At 41.9% G+C, this 20,953-nt stretch overlaps 1 protein-coding gene across 1 annotated transcript; it reads right to left on the reverse strand.

Annotated features, from left to right (window-relative positions):
- Window positions 1-6,306: 6,306 nt before the first annotated feature.
- LOC110220085 (uncharacterized) lies at window positions 6,307-20,623 on the reverse strand. The gene is made up of 4 exons (XM_021003928.2): window positions 20,408-20,623; window positions 18,917-19,005; window positions 14,535-14,661; window positions 6,307-9,913 (listed from the first exon to the last, which is right to left on the reverse strand). Exons 1-4 carry the CDS (start codon window positions 20,418-20,420, stop codon window positions 7,398-7,400), a joined length of 2,745 nt encoding a protein of 914 aa, XP_020859587.1. The 5' UTR covers window positions 20,421-20,623; the 3' UTR covers window positions 6,307-7,397.
- Window positions 20,624-20,953: the final 330 nt, after the last annotated feature.

Here is a 20,953-nt window from a genome sequence, read left to right on the forward strand (position 1 = left end):
ACTTACAGATAGCATTTCTCCAATATCACTTTTCTAATGTCTGAGGTCTGAACTCCAGCTCAAGGCCATTTCTCATTGATTACCTGGATACATTTACATTTCAAGAGGCTTCTCAAGGGACTGCAAAAGCCCTATCTGTCCAGTAAAGCATTTGTTATACCCCTATCCTAAAGATATTGCCTGAGGTCATTTTCTTATACTAATTTAGGATAGAAGAGTGTCTGAATCTCTTTCCAACTTCATCACACCCTTTGGATTTTTATCTAACTTGATATTAGAGTCATGGATTTCTTTCAACTTGAAGCCTCAGGGACCATCACTCATGAATCTGGGTAGGTCCATTTTTCAACAAAAAGTCTGAGTTTTCTAGTCATCTCAGTAAGTTTGAACCTGGTTGCTAAAGCTGAAGAAAACAATCAAAGATACATACACCAAAAGATATATACACATAAATACATGCAACAGCAATGGTTACTGAAGATTTATGAACCCTATAACCTTCTCATCAACAGCCTAAATGCAACAAATGTACTCGTGGAGCAAACACTGGCATTAAATAGACTGTATCATTGTAAGGAGAAGAGACAGGCTGTGAGTGACAAAGGAGGTGCCAGCACAGAGTGCTGGACTCATCAGAGACTTATTCACTGCAAGCTAAACATTCACACTCAACAGGTGAAGCAGCCACAAGGCAAGATAGCTGCCAGACTTAATGTCACCAGCCTAGAGTGATTCCCCCTGGGACAACTTTGTGGATAACTTGGAGAGAAAGCTGAGCCAACACAGGGTTTGAGCATTCCAGCAGGAAAGAAGTGAGGAGCTTTCAGAGATTTGTTGTGCAGGACCATGTTTACTCATCTTGGAGAGAACACTTGTAAACATCCAAACTAGTTTGATGAAAATGATGGGGAAATTAGAAATCTAATAAATAGATAATGAAAACTCTACAGAGTCTACTGGTAGGTTAGTACACCCATATCTAGGAAGACAGCCTTTAACTCCACCAGAAGTGAAGTACCAGCAAACCTTAGAGAGATGCAGGATTCTTGGCTCAGTAAGCAGACAGATGACATTCAGTTTTATGCTGATAGTAACAATGCCAAGAACTTGTATGAGACCCTAAGGCTATTTATGGGCCAAAGACTCATGGTGCACCTCAATTACTCAGTGCTAATAGAGCCTCACTGATGACTGAAAATTACATGATGGTGGAGAGATGGGCTGAACAATTCCATAGCATTCACAACAGACCATTCTCAACCCCTGTTGAAGCCACTTACCATTTCCATTGGGTTCTACCCAATCCCTCCATGTCCATCCCCCAACTGGTGGGCATCCCTGCAATTTCCAGTTCTTTGTCACCACAAAGAGAGAGCCTAGGAATATTTTAAAATATTAAGTTCATTTCCTTTTCTCCTAGTCATCTTGGGAAACAGACCTAGTAGTGGTATTGCTTGGTCATTATTCCAGGTTGCTCTCCAAAATGGTTAGGTCAGTTCACAATTCAACCAACAATGAATTAGTGTGTCCATTTTTCCACATCCCCTCCAACATTTATCATTTCCCTTTACAATCACTTTAGCCAATCTGATGGGTATAAAATAATGTCCTAAGTTTGCTTGAATTTGAATTTCTCTATTGGCTTTTTCTGTTTGGATTTCTGGACTGTAAAACTAGTTATCAACTGGGAAATGACTCATATTCTTTAGATTTTGCAAAGATCTTTGAATATTTGATACACGAGAATTTTATTTGAAAAAATTTATAAAACTTGAAATCAGTCATTAAAAACCCATTGCAATATTGGGAAAAGCATTTTACATCTGAAGTGAGAATCATGATGGAATAATAAACGCTAAAAAAAATCTTAGCATACAATGCATCTCCCGATGGAACTAGGAAGAAGATATGTGGTCTATTAGCGATGCCTAAGAATCTGTGAAGATAAAGTGAGGTCCTATGTAATTCCTTCTGCGTCATAAGTGACATTTCAAGTGGTGGCAAGTACTATGTATTCTGGGGAGGGGTGGGGGAACACAACTTAACAGTGATTCCTGAAGACACAATGAAGAAATTATTAAGTAAATTCCCTAGAAGTCCATAATAAAGTTTTAAGCAGGGAAAAGTATGAAAAGACTTCCAAAGAGAAATTACTTACAATATGGCCTCAACTGAGTGGTATGAGAGTACTTCAAGCCAAGCGAAGAAGAGTTCTGTATTCTTATACTGAGGGGTTGAGATGACACTGGGTATAATGTGTCACAGTCAAAACATCTTTTGTCTTTTATGAGTACTTTAAATTGTGATGGAATACATTCATTCATTTCAGTACTTAATTATAGAGAAATAAGAGTCACTATGTGGGGAAAGGAGGGTTCCTTGCTTCCTTGAAAATGTAATTATTTTATGAACTAGGGTTAGAGGTTGAACTAAAGAATAAGAAAGATATTGACAATTTATGAAAAATACATGGTTTCGACATGCTGCTAGAACTCTAGAACCCTGGGGATCAGGAGTCAAGAGGCAGACAGATGGATATCGCACAAGAGACTGAACACTTCTTCCAATCCTTTGATGCTTGGGAGAGCTCATCTCGTTTACCAATCTGCTACATGCAAAATGTGTGTTTAGCCAAGGCACTTGGCTTTTGATGCCCTTCCATTTCAAGCAGAATGGTATGATATGCTTTTAAAGAAACTGGATTATTTTGGAGCAATTCTCTTTCTCATACATAAAAATATTTTCTTGTTGTCCCTTAGATTTTATTTAAAACATCTCATTTGTCTTGTATCTGTAATGTATAATTTCACTTTTAACTTCCTTGATTTCTCTTTCTCATACATAAAAATATTTTCTTGTTGTCCCTTAGATTTTATTTAAAACATCTCATTTGTCTTGTATCTGTAATGTATAATTTCACTTTTAACTTCCTTGATTTCTCTATTGAACTTCTATGCAATTAAGAAATTTATTAGTATTTCCTGATTTTTTTAGGTTCCCAAGAATAAACAGATACTTTCTTTTCACTAGGTATTCTGAGTCATGACTCTTCTTTGCATTGTATTCATTCATAATGTGAACAATCACTGTAGGAAGGCCATGGTCTTACTGATTGATAGTTGATCTCCAGAATCCCTACTTCTCCTTCCTTACCTTTCCTCCCACAGTCTCTCTTCCTCACCATGGGGTGAGCTCACATACTCCAAACCTCCACAGAAGGAGGTCAGCACACACATCTCCACGCTTTCCCCTGGCTGTACTACTTTGGAGCTTCTCACTGACTTTACCATGATGTCCCAGTGCCTTCTGCCCCAAATCTCTTCCTTTGGTGTGTTGTCTTACCCTTGAAAGTGAAAACTCTATGAGGAGAAACCTTTTCTGTTTGCATCCCAAGACGTTAATATGTTGCATGGTACATACATGGTGCTTAATAAATGCTTACTGACATGTGACTACCCAAGCACTCTCATCTGAGGATCCTGCATTTTATTTCGCCCACCATGATTCTGAAATCACCTAGTTTTCCAATCTTCTTATATCTTACTTCCTGCCACCTTCTCTGTGATTCAATGATATTGGCCTCTTTGTTATTCCAGGAAGAAGACACTTCATCTCTAGGCTCTGGACATTTTTTCTGGTTCTCCAGAATGGCTGGAATTCTCTCCTCATGGAGGCTTCCTGAAGTCCTTCAAATCTCAAGGAAAATCCCACCTGCTATAAGTAGCCTTTCTCAGCTCCCCTTTATTCTAGAGCATTCTATTAATTATATCCCATTGTCGGTTGTACATAATTGTGTGCTCATTGTCTCTCTCCTTAGACTGTGAGCTCCCTGAGGGCAGACACTACTGTTTGCCTCTTTTTGCATGGCCCCTACAAGCACAGTGCCTGGCACATGGGAGGCACTTAATAAGTGTAGAGTGAATAACTGCTTACATTCTCTCCATCTCAAAACTTCTTCATGGGATCTTACAGTGCCTTCTTTCCTCCATTCTCTAAGAAAGTGGGAGCCTTGTCTTTGTAAAGGCCAACCAGGTACATGGCCATTTGATCCCATCCTATCCTATCCTCCCCAATACTTAGCATATTTAGTCATTCCCGACAGGTAGATCCCTCACATTTTCAATCTTTCTCTATCAGCTGGTCCCTTTCCTAGTGACTTCAAACATACCCATCTCTCCCACCTTTACCGAAGCCTTCCCTAAACCCTTAGCACCCTTGAGCAATCATTCTATCTCCCCTCCTTTTCTCAGCCAAACTCCTTGAAACATCCATCTGAACTTTCTAATTTCCTCTCTCACTCACTCCTTAGTTGTTATTGAATTGTTCCAGTTGTGTCTGACTCTTCTAGACCCCATTTGAGAATTTCTGAGTAAAGATATAGGAGTGGTTTGCGATTTCCTGCTCATATTCATTTTGGACATGATGAACTGAGGCAGTTAATTGACTTAGATGACTCAGGATCACAGAGCTAGTGAGGCCATATTTGAACTCATGCAGATGAGTCTTCCTGATTCCAGAGTCTTCCTGACTTCAGGATCTAGAACGCCCTTCTGGTCTAAAGGCTGTAGGTTCCCCACCTCTGCTCTAGATTGATTGCATTCACTTATCAGGATAGAGTCATTTTGATCCCATGATGTTCTTCATTCTCATCTTTATAATTTTGGAGCATATTGTCTTAATGCCAAATTATAAGAGTTACTTTTCAGAAAGGTATGACCCACCAACAGAGGGCAAAACATCACAGGTATCTTGAAAGAACATATGTCAGGTTTTTTTTTTCCAGCTAGGCCATGTGGTTAAATGACTTGCCCAGGGTCACACAGCTAGTGTTATGTGTCTGAGGCTGGATTTGAACTGAGGTCCTCCTCAATCCAGGGCCGGTGCTCTATCCCCTGCGCCACCTAGCTGCCATAGAACACATGTGACTTTAAAGGAAACCACATTCTAATTTAGTTAAGGACAAACTCATTTCCATTGGTTGCCAGCACCTCAAAATATAGGCCCACTCCTTTGGTTTAGTCTACAGCCAAAGTTTGATGGTTGCAGTCTTTCTACTCAGCAGAAGGGTCTGGATCCCACAGTAGGATCAAGGAGAGTGTGGGAAGGGATGGACAGATGAAGGAGGAGATCTCAGGGGGAACAGGTCTTCTGCATTTTGGCTCAGGTAGAATGTGAGCCTTGGAGTGGATGCTGGTGGACTAGGACAAGGGCAAGGCAGAAGAGGGGTCATTCCCATGGCCATGGCACTGCAGCTGATGGAGACCAGGAATAGCAGCAGAGAAAAAGGCAGGGGCCTGAGTTTCTGGCCATGAATGTGAATTGAGGAAGATGATGATCCTGGGGCCTCAGGACTGAGGCAGAAAAAGCCACCTGGACCCCTCATAAAAGCCTTGGTTCATAGAGGCCCCTAGGGCCTTCTCCTTTCCACATGGCCTACATTTCTAGGCAAATTCTGCCTTGGACTCCTCTTCCTGGCAGACTCCCTAGACGGAAGAAGCAGCCCTTTTCCTTGAGATAATCATGTCTCCTGACAATTCAGTGCTGGGCTTGCAATTCCCAGGTAGGTCTGAGCCAGGAGGTGACAGAGGTCAAATGGCTTACCTATACTTTGACTAGCCTTCAAAGATGAAGAAGTGGTCTTTGTTCCCCCTTTCATGCCATGATTCCTGCTTCACTCAGCCCTTTAGAGGCCACTCAGAAGCCCTGATCTCCTTTTGGGGAACACATTTCAATTGGTGCAATCCTTATTTCCCTAGTGCTGCATATTTAACATTAGAGTCAGAAGCATTTAGGGTTAAAGTCACTTAGGGACTAGTTACTCTGACTTTAACCCTACTACTCCACCTCTGACTTTAACCCTAAATGGCTGTGATTCAAGGCTCTCAGCCCCCCTTCACTTTTCACAAGGACATTACTGATAATCTTAACCTTGTCACACTCCATCCCAGGCCAGACTTGATTTAATCTGCTCAGGTTTGGGTAGAGACATTTTCTTCTGCCTAGATAGCACAACACTGGGGGTGGTCTGATAGAAAAGGTCAGGATTAAGAAACGTAAGTCACTAACTCAAGACTTCATTTTAATATACCACACCTCCCACTGTGTTGACCAATCAGAGTTGATTGGCACTCCTTGGGAAGACCTGCTCTTCTGAGGGCATATAACCTTGTTCCCCAAGTCCCAAATTGAGTCAGTTCTAAATCATCCACTTAAGGGAGCAGGTTTTGGACTAAACTCCCATGCAATGTATGTCAAGCCAGCTAGAGAGAAACAGAAGGCTTTATGGAAAAATTTTTGAAAATAGGATGGGGGGGAGGGAAAAACGGTATTTTATTTTTGTTTTTTAGAATAAGGGAAAAGAGAATGCCTAGGAGGCCACAGAGGGTCCCTGAGAGGAGGGCAGAGCACAGAGTAGTGGAGATTAAAAAAAACACCAGAGGCATCTAATTAGTCTTGGAAAACTGGAGCAAGAGGGAAAGTTGGAAGAAAAAAAAAAGAGGGAAAGTTCATGGTTGGATGAGAATTCATTAAGGTCTACAAAATATGTTAGAAGAAATAAGAATCTATGAACACCATGAAATACTGAAGAGGGATGACAAACATCAGAATTTCAGGGAATAATCCTTACATGTATACCGTTTTAGACACAGGATGGAATGTGGGGATCTTTAATGAGGTCTCTTTTGTTGGCAGATCGAATGAAGTCTGTGCTGCAGCAGTAGGCCTTCCCTTGGTAACTAGATTCCAAAGTTTTATCTCCAGTATGATTTCTCCAAAGTACAGTAAAGTAGGAGCTCTAGGGAAAGCCCTTCCCACATCCATTGCCTTTATCCACCTTCATTCCAGTAGGAACAAGGGTGTCTACTGATCACCCTCCTCCAGAGAAAACCATGGCCCCCCAGAACATATTTGTAAGGCTTCTCTCCACAATGAAGCCTCTGATGGAAAGTAAGAGATGATCTTTAGCTGGAAGCCTTCCCACACTGAGTGCACAGGGATCTGCTCCTCAGAATGGTTTCTCTAAAACTCCACAAACTCTGAACCCCATTTGAACGCCTTTCTTCATTCACGACTTTTCTATCTAATATGATTTCTAAGATGGGCAATAGATGATTGTTACCTGAATGCATCACCACTTTGGTTACATTCATAAGGCTTCTCCCAAATGTGGAACCTTTTCTGTTACATATGTTAAGTGGTAACTAAAAGCTATGCAACATTCATGACATTCAAGAGGTTTGTCTGCAGTGTTGACTCTCTAATGTTTAGCAAAATCAGAGGCCAATGTGAAATCATTCCACTTTCCCTACATTAATAAGATTTCTTCTCACTATCCACTTTTCGATGTTAACAATTCTAGAGCCCTGTCTGAAAGCTTTTCCACATTAGTTACATTCTTACAGTTTCTCCCTAGTGTGAATTTTCTGATGTAAAGCAAGATGTGAGCTCCGTGTGAAAGATTTCCCACATTGATTACATCCATAAGGCTTCTCTCCAGTGTGGATTCTCTGATGTACAGCAAAATGGTACCTATGTGCAAAAGTCTTTCCACAGTGATTACATTGAAAAGGTTTCCATCCACTGTGCATTTTCAGATGGGTAGCAAGATTCTGCCTCATTGTGAAAGCCTTCCCACACTGATTACATTCATAAGGCTTCTCTCCAGTGTGGATTCTCTGATGTTCTGCAAGATACCACCTAAATATGAAAGCCTTTCCACAGTGATTACATTCATAAGGTTTCTCTCCTGTATGGATTCTCTGATGTGTACTAAGATTGCCCCTCTGTGTGAAAGTCTTTCCACAGTGATTACATTCAAAAGGTTTCTCTCCAGTGTGAATTCTCTGGTGTGCAGCAAAATCGCACCTCTGTGTGAAAGTCTTTCCACAGTGATTACATTCAAAAGGTTTCTCTCCACTGTGGATTTTCAGATGGGTAGCAAGATTCTGCCTCATTTTGAAAGCTTTTCCACATTGATTACATTCATAAGGCTTCTCTCCAGAGTGGATTCTCTGATGTGTAGCAAGATTGTGCCTGTCTGTGAAAGCCTTTCTACAGTGATTACATTCAAAAGGTCTCTCTCCACTGTGGATTTTCTGATGTGCAACAAGATTGCCCTTTGATGTGAAAGTCTTTCCACAGTGATTACATTCAAAAGGTTTCTCTCCACTATGGATTTTTAGATGGGCAGCAAGATTACCCCTCTGTGTGAAAGTCTTTCCACATTGATTACATTCATAAAGCTTCTCTCCTGTGTGGATTTTCAGATGCACAGCAAGATTCTGCCTCATTGTGAAAGCTTTTCCACATTGATTACATTGGTAAGGTTTCTCTCCAGTGTGGATTCTCTGATGTTCAGCAAGATACCACCTAGATATGAAAGCCTTTGCACAGAGATCGCATTCATATGGTTTCTCCCCTGTGTGGATTCTCTGATGTGTACTAAGACTGCCCCTCTGTGTGAAAGTCTTTCCACAGTGATTACATTCATAAGGCTTCTCTCCAGTGTGGATTCTCTGATGTGCAGCAAGATTGCATCTGTCTGTGAAAGCCTTTCCACAGTGATTACATTGAAAATATTTCTCTCCACTGTGGATTTTCAGATGGGTAGCAAGATTCTGCCTCATTTTGAAAGCCTTTCCACATTGATTACATTCATAAGGCTTCTCTCCAGAGTGGATTCTCTGATGTGCAGCAAGATTGTGCCTGTCTGTGAAGGCCTTTCCACACTGATTACATTCATAAGGTTTCTCTCCAGTGTGGATTCTCTGATGTGTACCAAGATGGCACCTCTGTGTAAAAGTCTTTCCACAGTGATTACATTTAAAAGGTTTCTCTCCAGTGTGGATTCTCTGATGTGCAACAAAATTGTACTTGTGTGTGAAAGTCTTCCCACAGTGATTACATTCAAAAGGTTTCTCTCTACTGTGGATTTTCAGATGGACAGCAAGTTTCTGTCTCATTATGAAAGCCTTTCCACACTGATGACAATCATAAGGCTTCTTTCCAAAGAGGCTTCTCTGATGTACAGTAAGACTGCGCTTGTCTGTGAATGCCTTTCCACAGTGATTACATTCATAAGGCTTATCTCTAGTGTGGATTCTCTGATGTGCAGCAAGATGGGACCTCTCTCTGAAGGTTTTTCCACATTGATTACATTCATAACATTTCTCTCCAGTGTGGATTCTCTGAAGGCCAAGAAGGAGTGATTTCAAGCAGACAGCTATCTCACATTTATCACATTTATAAAACTTCTCCCCAGTACGAACCTTCTCAGATCTATAAAGATCTGAGTTCCAACCAAAGGCTTTCCCACACTGAGGACATGCATATCTTTTCATCCCAGGGTGAAATTTAGACTGGCAAGGAAGAGATGAATGATGGGATAAGGTTGCTTCCCCCTCATTATATTCATTACGCTCCTTTCTGGTGGGAATTTGCTGATGACTAGTGAGCTTAGAGTTCTGATTCAAGGACTTTCCACCTTTATTACTTACAGAATGCATTTCTCCAGTATCACTTTTCTCCTGTCTAAGGAGGTCTGAACTCCAGCTCAAGGCCATTTCCCTTTGGTTACCTGAGTACACTGGCATTTCAGGAGGCTTCCCATGGGATGTAAAAACGTCCAGCACTTCAGTAAAGCACTTGCTATATTCACTATCCTGAACACAGTCATTGCCTGAGGTCATTTTCTTACAGTGATTTGGGATTGAAGACTGTCTGAATCTCTTTCCAATTTCATCAAATTTACACTCACTCTTTGGATTTTTCTCTAACTTGATATTAGAGTCATGGATTTCTCTCCAATTGAAGCCACAGGGACCATCACTCATAAATCTGTGCAGGTCGCGTTGTTCGACAAAAAATCCAAGATTTCTACGCATCTCATTTACTTCCAATCTGGTCTCTACACCTGAAGAAAACAAATAATCAAACACATTTACACCAAAAGGTACACACAAAAGCGCATGCAACAGCAGCAGTGTGGAAAGGCTTTCACCCAGAGATCCACCTGTGCTGCACATCAGAGAATCCACTTTGGAGAGAAACCTTATGAATGTAATCACTGTGGAAAGGCTTTTACAATGAAGTACAATCTTGCTGAATATCAGAGAACCCACACTGGTGAGAAACCTTTTGAACGTAAGTTACTTGAGATTTATGTGGCTCATGACCTTCTTATCACCAACCTAAATGCAACAAATGTACTCTTGGAGCAAATGCTGGCATTCAACAGACTGTACCATTGTAAGCAGAGGAGACAGACAGGCCGTGAGTGACAAAGGGGGTGCACACCAGAGTGCTGGACCCATCACCCACTTATTCACTCCAAGCTCAACATTCACATTCAACAAGAGCAGCAGCCACAAGGCAAGATGGTAGCCAGTCTCCATGTCACCAGCCTAGAGTGATTCCCCCGGGGACAGCAGATAGTGGATAATTTGGAGAGAAAGCTGAGCCAACACAGGGTTGGCAGCATTCCAGCAGGGAAGGGAGGAGCTTTCAGGGATTTGTTGTGCAGGACCACATCTACTCATCTGGAATAGAACACTTGTAAACATCCAGACTGGTTTGAGGAAAACGATGGGGAAATTCACAACCTAATAAATAGATAATCAAAACTATACAGATCATACCTGTAGGTAGTTCACCCATATCTAGGAAGATATTTTAACTTTCCTCCACCAGAAGTGAAGTACCAGCAAAGCTTAGAGAGATGCAGGATTGTTGGCTCAGTAAAAAGGCAGGTGACATTCAGTTTTATGCTGATAGTAACAATGCAAAGAACTTATATGAGGCCCTGAAGGCTATTTATGGGCCAAAGACCCATGGTACCCTTCAACTACTCAGTGCTGATGGAGCCACATTGAAGAGTGATAGGGACATGATCCTGGAGAGATGGGCTGAACACGTCCATAGAACTCTTAAAGCTACTAACCATTTACCTCTGTTTGTACTCAATCCCTCTCAAGCCATTCCCCAATTAACTAGCAAACCCACAATTTACAATTCTTGCCACCAAAATGAGAGCTGAAATTATTATTTTTTAAAAATATAAGTTTTTTTTCATCCTCCTTAATTGGGAAAGAGACTTAATAGTGGTACTGCTGGGTCAAAGATAGACATTGTTTTAAATAACTCTTTAAGCATCATTCCAGATTGCTTTCCAAAATGGATAGAGCAGTTCACAATTGCACCAACAATGAATCAGGGTTTCAATTTTTCCATATCCACTCCAATATTTGTCATTCTTCCCTGCAACCATTTTACCCAATCTGATATATGTAAAATGATATCTCAAGATTGTTTTAATTGGCATTTCTCTAATCTATAATGGTTTAGAGCATTTCTTTATATCACTATAAACTGTTTGGATTTTGTCATTAGAAAACTGCCTGTCCATATCCTTTGACCATTTATCAATTCAGAAATAACTTGCATTCTTATAGATCTTATAGATACAAAGATCTTTACATATCTGAGATATGAGAACTATATCTGAAGAATTGTATGTGAAATTTTTTTGCATCAATTTTCTGTTTTCCTTCTGATCTTGGTTCCATTGCTTTTACTTGTACAAAAACTTTTTAATTTAATGCAATCAGAATTATCCATTTCACACCTCACTCTCTTCTCTATCTCTTATTTATTCATAAATTTTTCATTTATCCTTAATTCTGATAAATAATATATTCTATGTTCTTCAAATTTTCTTGTATTATCTCTCTTTACATCTAGGTCATGTATCCATTTTTACTTTAGTTTGATAAATACGATGAAATATTAGTCTATATCCATACTACTTTCCAGTTTTTCCTATACTTTTTTTTACCAAACAATGAATTCTTATTCCAAAATCTTAAGTCTTTACATTTGACAAATACGAGGTTACTCTATTTATTTGCTGCTATAAATTGAATGTCTACTCTGTTCCATTGATCTGCCTATTTCTTGACCAGTACCAGACAGTTTTCATAATTACTGCCTTATAATACGATTTAAGATCTGGTTCTGCTAAATCTCTTTCTTTTACCATTATTTTTCCTTAGATCCTTTCATGTTATTGAACTTTTGTACTTCTAAATGAATTGTTTTTATTTTTTTTCTAAATCAGGAAATAATTTTTTGGTAATTTAATTGGGATGGCATAGAAGATATAAATTCATGTAGGTAAAACTATCATTCTTATTATGGTGGCCCTGCCTATGAATTAACAATTAATCTAATTATTTAAATCTGATATTACTTAGATAAAATATTGGGGTGTTATATATTTATGTTCATATAGTTTCTGGGTTTGTTGCGGCAGGTGTACTCACGGGAATTTTATACTGTCTAGAGTTGTTTTGAATGAGGTATCTCTTACCAACCCTCTTTGTAAGGTTTTGATTGGCGATATATCAGAATGCTGATGATTTCTGTTTACTTACTTTGTATCCTGCTACTTTGCTAAAATTAGTCATTGTTTCAGCTAACTTTTTAGTTATGTCTTTGGGATTTTCCATATATATACATCATCTGCACAAAAAAGGTATTTTTATTACCTTATTCCCTATTCTGATTCCTTCTATTTCTTATTCTTCTCTTATTGGTATTGCTAGGATTCCCAAAACAATATTGAATAGCACTGGTGACAGTGGGCATTTTTGTTTCACACTTGACCATACTGGAAAGGCTTCTAGCTTATTTCCATTACAAATAGTGGTTGCTGATAGTTTTAGGTAACTGCTTTCTATCAATTTAAGGAAAACTCCATTTATACCTATACTTTCAAGGGTTTTTAATAGAAATGAATGTTGTATTTTATCAAAAGTTTTTCTTCAGCTATTAATACATTCATATGATTTTTATTATTGATATGTTCAATTATATGAATAATTTTCCTTAGGTTAAAGCATCTCTGTGTTCCTGGTACAAATTCCAATTGATCACAACATAGGATCCTTGTAACTTATCATTATAATCTCCTAGCTAGTATTTTATTTAGGATTTTTCCATCCATATAAATTAATGAACTTGGTCTATAATTTTGTTTCTCTTTCGTATTCTTCCTGATTTGAATATCAATACCGTATTGGCTTCATACAAGGAGTTTGGTAGTATCCTTTCTTTGCCTATTTTTTTTTCCAAATAATTTATTTAATATTAAAATTAGTTGACCTTTAAACATTTGCAAGAATTACCTTGGAAATCCATCTGGTCCAGATGCTTTATTCTTAGGAAGCTCATTTAGGGCCTGTTCAATTTCCTTTTCTACAACAGGATTAGTTAGATATTCTATTTCCTCTTCTGTTAATCCAATGAGAATAAGGTTCCAGCAATATCAGCCTTCCACTCTCATTTAATTCCAAGACAATTCATTTGTATGTGATAATTGTTTCATTTTACCTCTCTCTACCTAATTTAATTTTTCAATTCAACCCATCATATTTAACTCAGCTTAAGCTTTTCTTTCAAACTACCCAAGTAATGACATTCCTAAGAGTACTAATAACATTTTCACACATCATTAACTATCCATTTTTTTTTCATTCAGGATTATAATCAACTTTGCCAAGTAAGCTATTCTTGGTCACAACCCCAGCTCCCTCGACGTATCAAGTATAATGTCCCAAGCCCTACAGTCTTTCAATGTAGAGGCTGCTAGGTCTAGTATTATCTTGATTGTAGCTATTCGAATATTTACATTATGTTCTTCTTATTGCTTGCAGTATTTTCTCCTTAATTTGGGAGCTTTGAAACTTTGGTGTAATATTCCTATAAGTTTTCACCTTGGGATCTCTTTCAGAGGGTGAATGGTGAATTTTTGCTATTTCTACTTCACCTCTTGTTCTAGAACTTCAGGGCAATTTTCCTTAAAACATCTTGAAATATCGTATCTAGACTCATACTTTTCAGGTAGTGTAACAATTCTTATGCTGTGTCTCCTTGATCTATTCTCCACATCATTTGTTTTTCTAATGAGATGTTTCACATTTTCTTCTCCTTTTTCATTCTTTTGGTTTCAGGTATTTCTTGGTGTCTTAGGTCATTAGCTTCTTCCTGCCCAAATCCAGTTTTTAATAAGTTATTTTCTTTATAACGTTTTTAGATCTCCTTTCTAATTGGTTGACTTTCTTTTCATAATTTTCTTAATTTCCTTGGATTGTTCTTATTTTTTTCCCCCCTAATTTCTCCTCAGTCTCTCATTTGATTTTTGAAGCACTTTTTAAGTTTTTCCAAGAATGTTTTTTGGGCTTCTCACAGACTGACATTTCCCTTTGAAGTAAAAGTGCTTTCTTAACTTCTCTTTCTTTCTCTGAGAATGAACCCAGATCCTCTCTATCTCCAGCTACCTGACTGATGGTAAATTATTTAACTTGAAAATGCTTCAAGCCAAGACCAAAGCAAGCCCATGGCGAGTTGGTGTAGGCAGATGACTGCATTCAATGCAGCCTGAGGGTGAGATGCACCAGACTATGGATCCATCCTCTGCTGATTGTGCTAATTGTGGCCTGCCAATTAACATCAAGAAAAGAGGAAATGGTTCTTACCCAGGGACAGCAGGTTCTGGACATTCTCCTGCATGACCTCCTTGTACAGCTCTTTCTGAGAATGGTCCAGGAGACGCCATTCCTCCTCAGTGAAGTCCACAACTACATCCTTGAATGTCACCAACTCCTAAAGTCAAAAGTCACATCAGTTAGAGCTGAAAGAGAGACTCCAGGATTCATCTAGTCCAATCCTCTTCAATTTTGAGGTGGAAACTGAAACAAAGAGATTTGCCTAAAACTCATATACCCTTTGTGAGTGTCACAGCCAACACTTGAAACCAGTCATTAAGAACCCGATGGAATATGGAGAAAAGCATTTTACATTTGAAGCAAGAATCATGATGGAATAATGAAAGCTAGAAAAATGTTTTACTATGCAAGGCTTCTCCCGATGGAATTGGGACAAGATATGTGAACTGTCAATGAGGTATAGGAATCTGTGGAAGAGAAAGAGAGGTCATGAGAAATTCCTCCCACCAGAAGTGTCATCAGTGACATACTATGAAGATTCATGAAGAGTGCGAGAAGAACTGGTAAGTACTGTGTATTCTGCGGAGGAAACTGAACAGTGATACTGAGGAAAGAACAAAGAAAAGTTCCTTCAGAGTAAGAAATAAATTCTTAAGTAGATGAAAATAGGAAAAGAATTCTAAAGAGATATTTCAAGCTGGCTTCAACTGAATGGAATGAGCCTGTTTCCAGCCAAGTGAAGAAGTGTTCTCTAGTTTTACCCTGAGATGTGGAGATCTCGGGCATGTTGTGTCAGGGTCAAAACCATCTGCTCTCACTGCTTTCTCATGGCTTGCAATTGGTCACGGAATACCTTCATTTTAGGATTTAATTATAGAGAAATAAGCATAACGATGTGGGGAAAGGAGGGTTCCTGCCTCCATTAAAAAGGTAATACATTATGGGCTGGGGTTGGAGATTGAGCTCAGGCATAAGAAAGACACTCACACTTTATTTGTGAAAAATAAATTATGTCAACATTCTGCTACAACATCAGGGATCCGGAATCAAGAGAATGAGTCAAGAGGCAGAGGGATTTCTATCATTCAAGGGAGCGGCCACATCTGCAAATCCTTTGATACTTGGGAGGGCGCATCTATTTATTCAACCTGATACATGTAGAACATCTGTTTAGCCAATGCAGGTGGCATCTGAAGCTCTTCCATTCCATTTTCTCCCATTTCTAGCAGAATGCTGTGATTCACTTTTTCTGAAGCTGAATCATTTTAGAGGGATTTTCTTTGATGTAAATAAAAATCCCCTTTCACTTTTCTGTCATTTTGATTCTATTTAAAAGCTCTTATTTATCTTCTATTTATAATCCATATTTTACTTTTAGCTTCCTTTATTTCTATTACTGAACTTCTGAGCAATTAAAGAAGTTTTTAGACTTCTGCTGAGTATTTAGATTCCCCCAAATTTCCAACATTTCCCTTTTCACTTGGTGTTCTGAGTCATGACCCTTCGCTGTATTGTAATTTATTCACAGTGTGAACAATTATTATAGGAAACTCATGCTTTTCTTCACTGATAATTCATCTATTGCATCCCTAACCTGCTCTTATGACAAGCTCTTGCATGCCTCTTTCCTTTTCCATCCTCCCACAGTCTCTCTTTCCCACCATGGGGTGAGCTCATGCACTCACTTTGCCACCATGTCCCAGTGCCTTTTCCCCAAATCTCCTTCTCTGCTGTGTTGTCTTTACCTTAAAGGTGTAAACTCCCTGGGACAGGACAGTCTTTCTTCTTTTCTGTTTGAATCCCCAGGCCTTAACACAGTGCATGGCACACAGAAGGTGCTTCATAAATGCTGACTACTGACTATTCAGACACTTTCATGTGTCCATCTTGCTTTTTATCTTCCTTTAAAAGTTCATCAAGACCCAGACATCCCTTACTTTTGCAGTCTCCTTATACTTGATTTCCTGCCACCTTCTCTGATCCAATGGCACTGCCCTCCTTCTTATGCCAAGAAGAAGACACTCCGTCTCTAGGCTCTGGGTATCGTCTCTGGCTCTCCAGAATGGATGGAATTCTCTGCCTCCTCACTGAGGCCTTCTGGGTCCTTCAAATCTCAACCAAAATCCTACCTTCTGTTTTTGCCGCCTCCCTTGCAATCTAGTGCCTTCATTGCATTAACTATAGCCAACTGACAAGTCTATACCTTTTGTGTACCTATGTGTGTGCTTGCTGCCTCCCCCATTACACTGTGAACTCCCTGAGGGCAGACACTGCTGTTGGCCTCTTTTTCCATAAGCCCTACAAAGAACACCGCCTGGCACACAGGAGGCAATTAACAAGTGTAGAGTGAATAACTGCCTGCATTCTCTCCTTCTCAGAACATCTTCACGGGATCTTACACTGCCTTCCTTCCTCCATTCTCCAAGAAAGTAGGAGCCTTGTCTCTGACAAGGCTGACCAGGTACCTGGCCATTTAATCCCACCCCATCCTGTCTTCCCCAACAGTCGGGACACTCAGTCATTGCCCACAGGCACATCCCTCACATTTGTAACCTTTCTCTCTCAGCCACTCTCTTTCCTACTGACTGCAAACATACCCATCTCCCCCATCTTTTAGGAATGCTTCCCTAAACCCTCACCACCCTTGAGCAATCATTCTATCTCATCTTTTCTCAGCTAAACTCCTTGAGATACCTGCCTGAACTTCTCTACTCTCCTCTCACACTCACTCCTTAGTTTCTATTCCATTATTTCAGCTGTATCGACTCTTCAAGATCCCATTTGAGGTTTTCTGGGCAAAGATACAGGAGTGGTTTACTTCTGCCTGCTCCCATTCATTTTAGAGATGAGGAACTGAGGCAAGCAGAGTTACATGACTTACGTGAGTCAGGATCACACAGCTAGTAAATGTCTAAGGACAGATTTGGACTCACAGAGTTTTCCTGTTTCCAAGCCTCGTGCTCTATCATAGGCCACCTTGGTGCCCACCTGCCCTCACTCCTTAACCCTTTACCAATTGGCTTTCAACCTTTCTTTCCTGAAAGTGCTCTCTCCAAAATTAGCATTGATGCTTTAATCCCCAAAGCTGATGATCTTTTCTCAGTACTCATCCTAACTCACCTCTCTGCTTCATTCAACAGTCCTGACCACCCATCTTCCACAAGGAGCCTTTCTCAGTCCATTTTCCCTCTTTGATTTCCTGAAATTTACCTTACACGATGTGCTTACTATGTGCCAGGCACAAGTACTTGACAAACATTACCTCTCCTGATCCTCACACTCACTCTGTTATGCAGGTCCTACTGCCACCATTTCACAGGAAAGAAAACTGAGACCGACGCTCTAGGAAGTGTCTAAGGCCACATTTGAACTCAGGTTTTCCTGAATCCAGACCCAGAACTCTATCCAGTGTACCACCTAGCTTCAGATTATGGAAGTAGGTATGTATGTACATATGTATGTATGTATGTATGCATGCATGTTTGTAGTTATTTAAAAGTGTCTGTTTTCTTTTCCCATTCTTGGAATCCTAAGAGCCCGAGTTGCTTAGACCAGAGCAGATGCTTAAAAAAACCTCACTGACTTGTTGATTTGACTAAGCCAGTGGAAAGTGAGCTCCTGGAGGGGAGGGGCTCCTCACCTTGCTTTGTACCCCCAGGACTGAGCCTGGTGCCTGGCACATCATCAATGTTTGTGGAATTACCAGGAGGGAGCACCCAGACCATGAGGATTGGAGCCAGTCTCTTATTTTCTGCATTCCAAGATCTGGCAGTATCAGGGTTATTCAAGGACAGGTCCCATTCTGAATCAAGGCTGGGAACTCTTCAGAATGACTTGGCTCAAATGTGTAGCTGCCATAGATGATATTCCAGGTGGAAATTTCTAATTTTCCTAAAGAACTCTGTTACTTTCTTTAGACAATGTCTTCCATGGCTGATAAGATTTGATGACCTTGTCCAAAAGAAAGCCCCAAGGACCCTGCCTGCTGAGTCCCTAAAAACCTTGCCAGGCTAGGCTCCTTTTCCTAGTGCCCAAAACTGCCAGAGCCTTCCCTCTCAGGGCGCCTCCCGTGCATACTGAAGAGATGTTTTCTCCCAATTAGACTGTGAGCTCCTTGAGGCCAGACTCTTGTTCTGTTCATCCCCAGTAGGCTAGCACAGTGCATGGCACAGAGGAATCACTTTCTAAATGCTTACTGACATGACTTAAGAAATGGGAAATGAGAGCAATTCAGAGAAGAGAAGACTTGGGTGACCAAAAGCAGGAGGACATGAGCAGGAGTAGGGGACAATTTCTGCTCTGCTCACAGCACTGCAAAGGCCCACCTTCATTGAAGAGGATAAAGCCTCCTTGGCTCTCTTGGCTTCCAGGTTTGCTGAGGCTGGTCAGGTCTGTGGATGGACTGCACTCACCTGGGATGAGGGGCTCTGGGTCCCAGGGGCCATGCTCTCTGGTTCCAGGCTCTCTCCTAGGCATAGGCTTTGGCTTTCTGCAAGCTGACCTGGGGAGGGAGAAGGATCTCAGAGCTGGGGAGACATTGGCTTTGTCTTCTCTTCCTAGGCTGGATACTGAGCTGCCAGGAATGACAGAGGGTCAGCTCTCAGAGAAGTCACAAAGGCCCTGCCCTCAGGGAAAAGACTCTACTACCTTCCCTCCTACTCCCAGCCTGCAGCAGGGGTTCTGGGGAACTTCTCCCCACCTGATCTCTTTATCTTTATGGGCCACACTGGACAAGCCTGAGGCCCATGGCCGAAGGTCTCTCCCAGCTGGTCCAGACCAGCTGGGCACCTCTCCCCAAGGGTGTCCCTGAGACAAAGGCGGCTTTGGGCCTGAAGAATTTCCTGAATGAAAAGGGCTCTAAAACTGTCCTGTCCCTTCACACAGTGGCTTGTGCTTTCCTTAGCGTGCACATGCCTGCCTGCTGGCACACATGTGTTATATGTGTGGGAGCCAGCATGCAGCAAGGGGAAGGAAATCCACTGCCCGCTGGCCTTAGACCGCTGAGACCTGGGTTCAGATCCTGTCCCTGCTACTTATTCCCACTGTCCGAGGAAGCACGTCAATCTCCCTGCCTGGGCCTCAGCTGAAGTGTGCAGGAAGGCCCTTCTAGGACCCCAAGCATGTGACGGACTTTGCTCATTTAACACTCCTTCACTAAGGTTTCATTCCCATTCACTGTGGGCCAGCCCCTGGGCCACCAGCAAGCCTGGGTTCAAGATCACAGGGCCTTCATCTGAATCCTGGGAATGGGAACAGGGATGGAAGCAGGAAAGTGACCCTGGAGAAGTCACTTCATGGCTGGCTGCCTCAGTTCCCCCATCTGTACAACGGAGACCTCCCTCCCAAGGCTGCTGTGAGGAATCAAGCACGGGAGATTTGGACAGTACGTGGGGCCCCCAAAGGGCCACAGCCGCGCCAGCTGCGAGTCATTTCCTCTGCTCCTGACCCAGGGACAGAAGGAGGCTGGACGGTCGAGGCAGGAGAGCACTGCCCGGGCCGGAGCTGCTCTGGACCAGGAAAGACAGTGACCAACCCCCTGGGGAAGGGGGGGAGTGAGCCCGGCTTCCCTGCTGACCCCTCGCACCCGAGACCGCCTCCCCCATCGGGGGACACGCACCCACACAGTCACAACCGCACACAATTCAGACACAGTTATAGGGACACACTCACCAGCCCCTCCCCCCACAATCACACACTCACCACCCCTCCCCCTAATGGCCCTCGAACTCACAATCACAGTCACCAGCCCTTCCTCCTTATGGCACATGCACTTGCAATCACTCTCACACACACACACACACACACACACACACACACACACACACACTCTCCTACCCCTCCCCCTAACGGCCCTTGCACTCACAATCACACACTCAACACCCCCTCCCCCTCAGGGCACTCACACACACTCTCCATGCCCTCCCTGAATTGCACACGCGCGCACACAAGTTTCCCTGGAAGCCGTCACAGGCACCAGAACCGGGTCCTTCTGGGTTGGGGAGGAGGCAGAGGGGGAGGAAGGGCCCGCGCTGGGGCTAGGAGGCGGGGCTGCGCCTGTGCACTGACTCCCTCCTGTCTTACCCTCCCCTAAACTCTGAACACTGTGGGTAAGCTGCGCCTGCGCACCGATATCCTCCTGACCTTTCCCCAGTCTCCTGGTCCCCTAGGGAACCGGCCGCCAGGCAGCACAAGATTCCCAGCATGCCCCGAGGCGCTGTGTCAGCCGCAGGAGGCGGGGCCCTAAAGAGGGCGTGACGTCACCGCGCGGGGTATTCAGGGACCCATCCCCCTCTCCTCTCCTTCCAGGATCAGATAAGTGGCTGTGGGTTTGTGATTACATTCATAAGGCTCCTCTCCAGTGTGGGTTCTCTGAAGACCAGTAAGGAGTGATTTGTAGCAGAAAGCCTTCCCACGTTCATTACATTTCTAAAGCACTTCTCTTGTAAGGG

Source organism: Phascolarctos cinereus, unplaced genomic scaffold (genome assembly GCF_003287225.1).
Source record: "Phascolarctos cinereus isolate Bilbo 61053 unplaced genomic scaffold, phaCin_HiC Scaffold_726;HRSCAF=1367, whole genome shotgun sequence".
NCBI classification, from domain to species: Eukaryota; Metazoa; Chordata; class Mammalia; order Diprotodontia; family Phascolarctidae; genus Phascolarctos; species Phascolarctos cinereus.